Raw genomic sequence first — 1933 nt, forward strand, 5'->3', positions numbered from 1 at the left:
GGCGGTGGAGTGTGGTAGGTTTAGTTAATAGTATATATATATATATATATATATATATATATCTATCTATCTATCTACCTATATATCTATATGTAATATTTATAATATATGTATATATATATGTGTGTGTGTGTGTGTTGTTTACTTTTGTTTACTTTTGTTATTTTTGCATTGTTTTTTTCTGTCCTGGTGTGTTGGATCATCTGTGCGCGTGTGTGCGTATAACGCACCCACAGATATAGGTGGGTAGACATGCAAAGATATAAATACAACGCCCAATCTATCAACTACATACCAGCTCCCCAAGAGAAACAAAACAATCTGGTCTGTGCTAAGCCTATTCACATGCAGAAGAAAACATTAACTCATTGCTTGTACAAGAACATATTGTGCATACACGTGTGCACTGGTCTGTAGGTGAACAGCACATATGCACCCGTTCGTATATACCACTGATGCACGTATACGCCAGTGTGCCTGACCCAGGACACGATATAGAGGACCGGTCCTAATTGTACTTTAATCTCCGTCCCCTGTGACATTACCCACACACACCACACACGCACCCAAAATATAAACAGGGCAAGGACAGCCGAGCACGCACAGCCCTACACCACGCCGTGTCCAAGGTCAAAGGAGCCAAACAGATGCTCAGGCCAATTGAGGTCCAATTACTCGAGGCAGGTGCAAGTGTAAATGTCCAGGACAAGTACGAACGCACACCACTGCACTACGCATTTGTCAGCACAGACCACGACATGCAGTGTGACTTCCCGCCCAAGCCAGGCAGTAGTACGGGTATGTGGATATATATATATGTATGTATATATATATATATATATATATTCGTGTCATGGACAACCGCAACATTCCAATCATAGTTCAACGGTATCCCCAACATTCTAATTCTAGCTCAATCGTTTATCTACCATTCTAGCTATACTTCAACCACCTACCTACCATTCCTACCTATCCCCACAGTGGACCCCATTGATCTGTTGACTGCGTTCACAGCCACCAGTACATTCAACCTCAGCACACGTGACATGGACAACCGCAACATTCTGCATTTGGCGGCGGCTGTTGGCGCCACTGTGTGCGCCATTTCATTGGTCGAGAGAGACCCGACACTCGCCGATCAGTTGGACTGCGATGGCAACACACCACTCGCGTGCGCTATAATGAGTCAGAGGGTATGAACTGCGAAGTAAAGGTGTATTGCATGACTTATATATAATTGTATGCATATATGTATATTTATTATATATATATATACGCATATATATATATATATATATATGTGTGTGTGTGTGTGTGTGTGTGTGTGTGTGTGTGTGTGTGTGTCATTCTATTGCATAGCTGAAATATAACAACAGCTCGTCAATACTATATAATGACTGCAAATCTCTCAACTCTATTACCAGGCGCACTCGGCTATTCTGCTGATTAGCAAGGACGCCGGCCTGACCCATCCTATCCACATAGTACGCAAAGAGTGGGTGGTCCATAAGCAACCCAAGGCCACCCAAGTAGACAACAACCAAGCTGGACAAGCCATCTCGTTCCCTCGTCCCCCCCAGCAACCCACCCCAAAACGGCAAATACGTATAGTATCGAGAGAGACGCGCAGTCCACTTTACTGTGCACTGGATGCGGGGGTTGAGTTCCAGAGTGTTGCCCGTTATCTGCTGGCGCGTGGGGGTGTGAGTGTAGTGCAGGTGTTGCGAGATCTGTTTGCGTGTGGTAAGTTTCAGTTGGCCCTGAAGCACATCCGCGAGAGCCGCAACAGCGAGGTAGGTATACGGCGTCACGTAGGTGTGACTATTAAGTGTGTAGTAGCAGTAAGGTAGGTATGTGTGTATGTACTAAGTGTGTAATAGTATCGTAGGTACATGTGTATGTACTAAGTGTTTAATAACGTAGGTATATGTGT

At 44.4% G+C, this 1933-nt stretch overlaps 1 protein-coding gene across 1 annotated transcript in view; it reads left to right on the forward strand.

Moving 5' to 3' along the window:
- SARC_00417 (hypothetical protein) overlaps positions 1–1933 on the forward strand; it is a gene marked incomplete at both ends in the record, with an annotated part of 32427 nt that overhangs the window by 17844 nt on the left and 12650 nt on the right. The window contains 3 exons of the mRNA XM_014305910.1: positions 582–798; positions 982–1193; positions 1425–1793. Of these exons, the coding sequence (XP_014161385.1) occupies positions 582–798; positions 982–1193; positions 1425–1793 (798 nt within the window). The remainder of the gene's footprint in view (positions 1–581; positions 799–981; positions 1194–1424; positions 1794–1933) is intronic.

This window comes from Sphaeroforma arctica, assembly GCF_001186125.1.
Source record: "Sphaeroforma arctica JP610 unplaced genomic scaffold supercont1.12, whole genome shotgun sequence".
Taxonomy (NCBI): domain Eukaryota; class Ichthyosporea; order Ichthyophonida; genus Sphaeroforma; species Sphaeroforma arctica.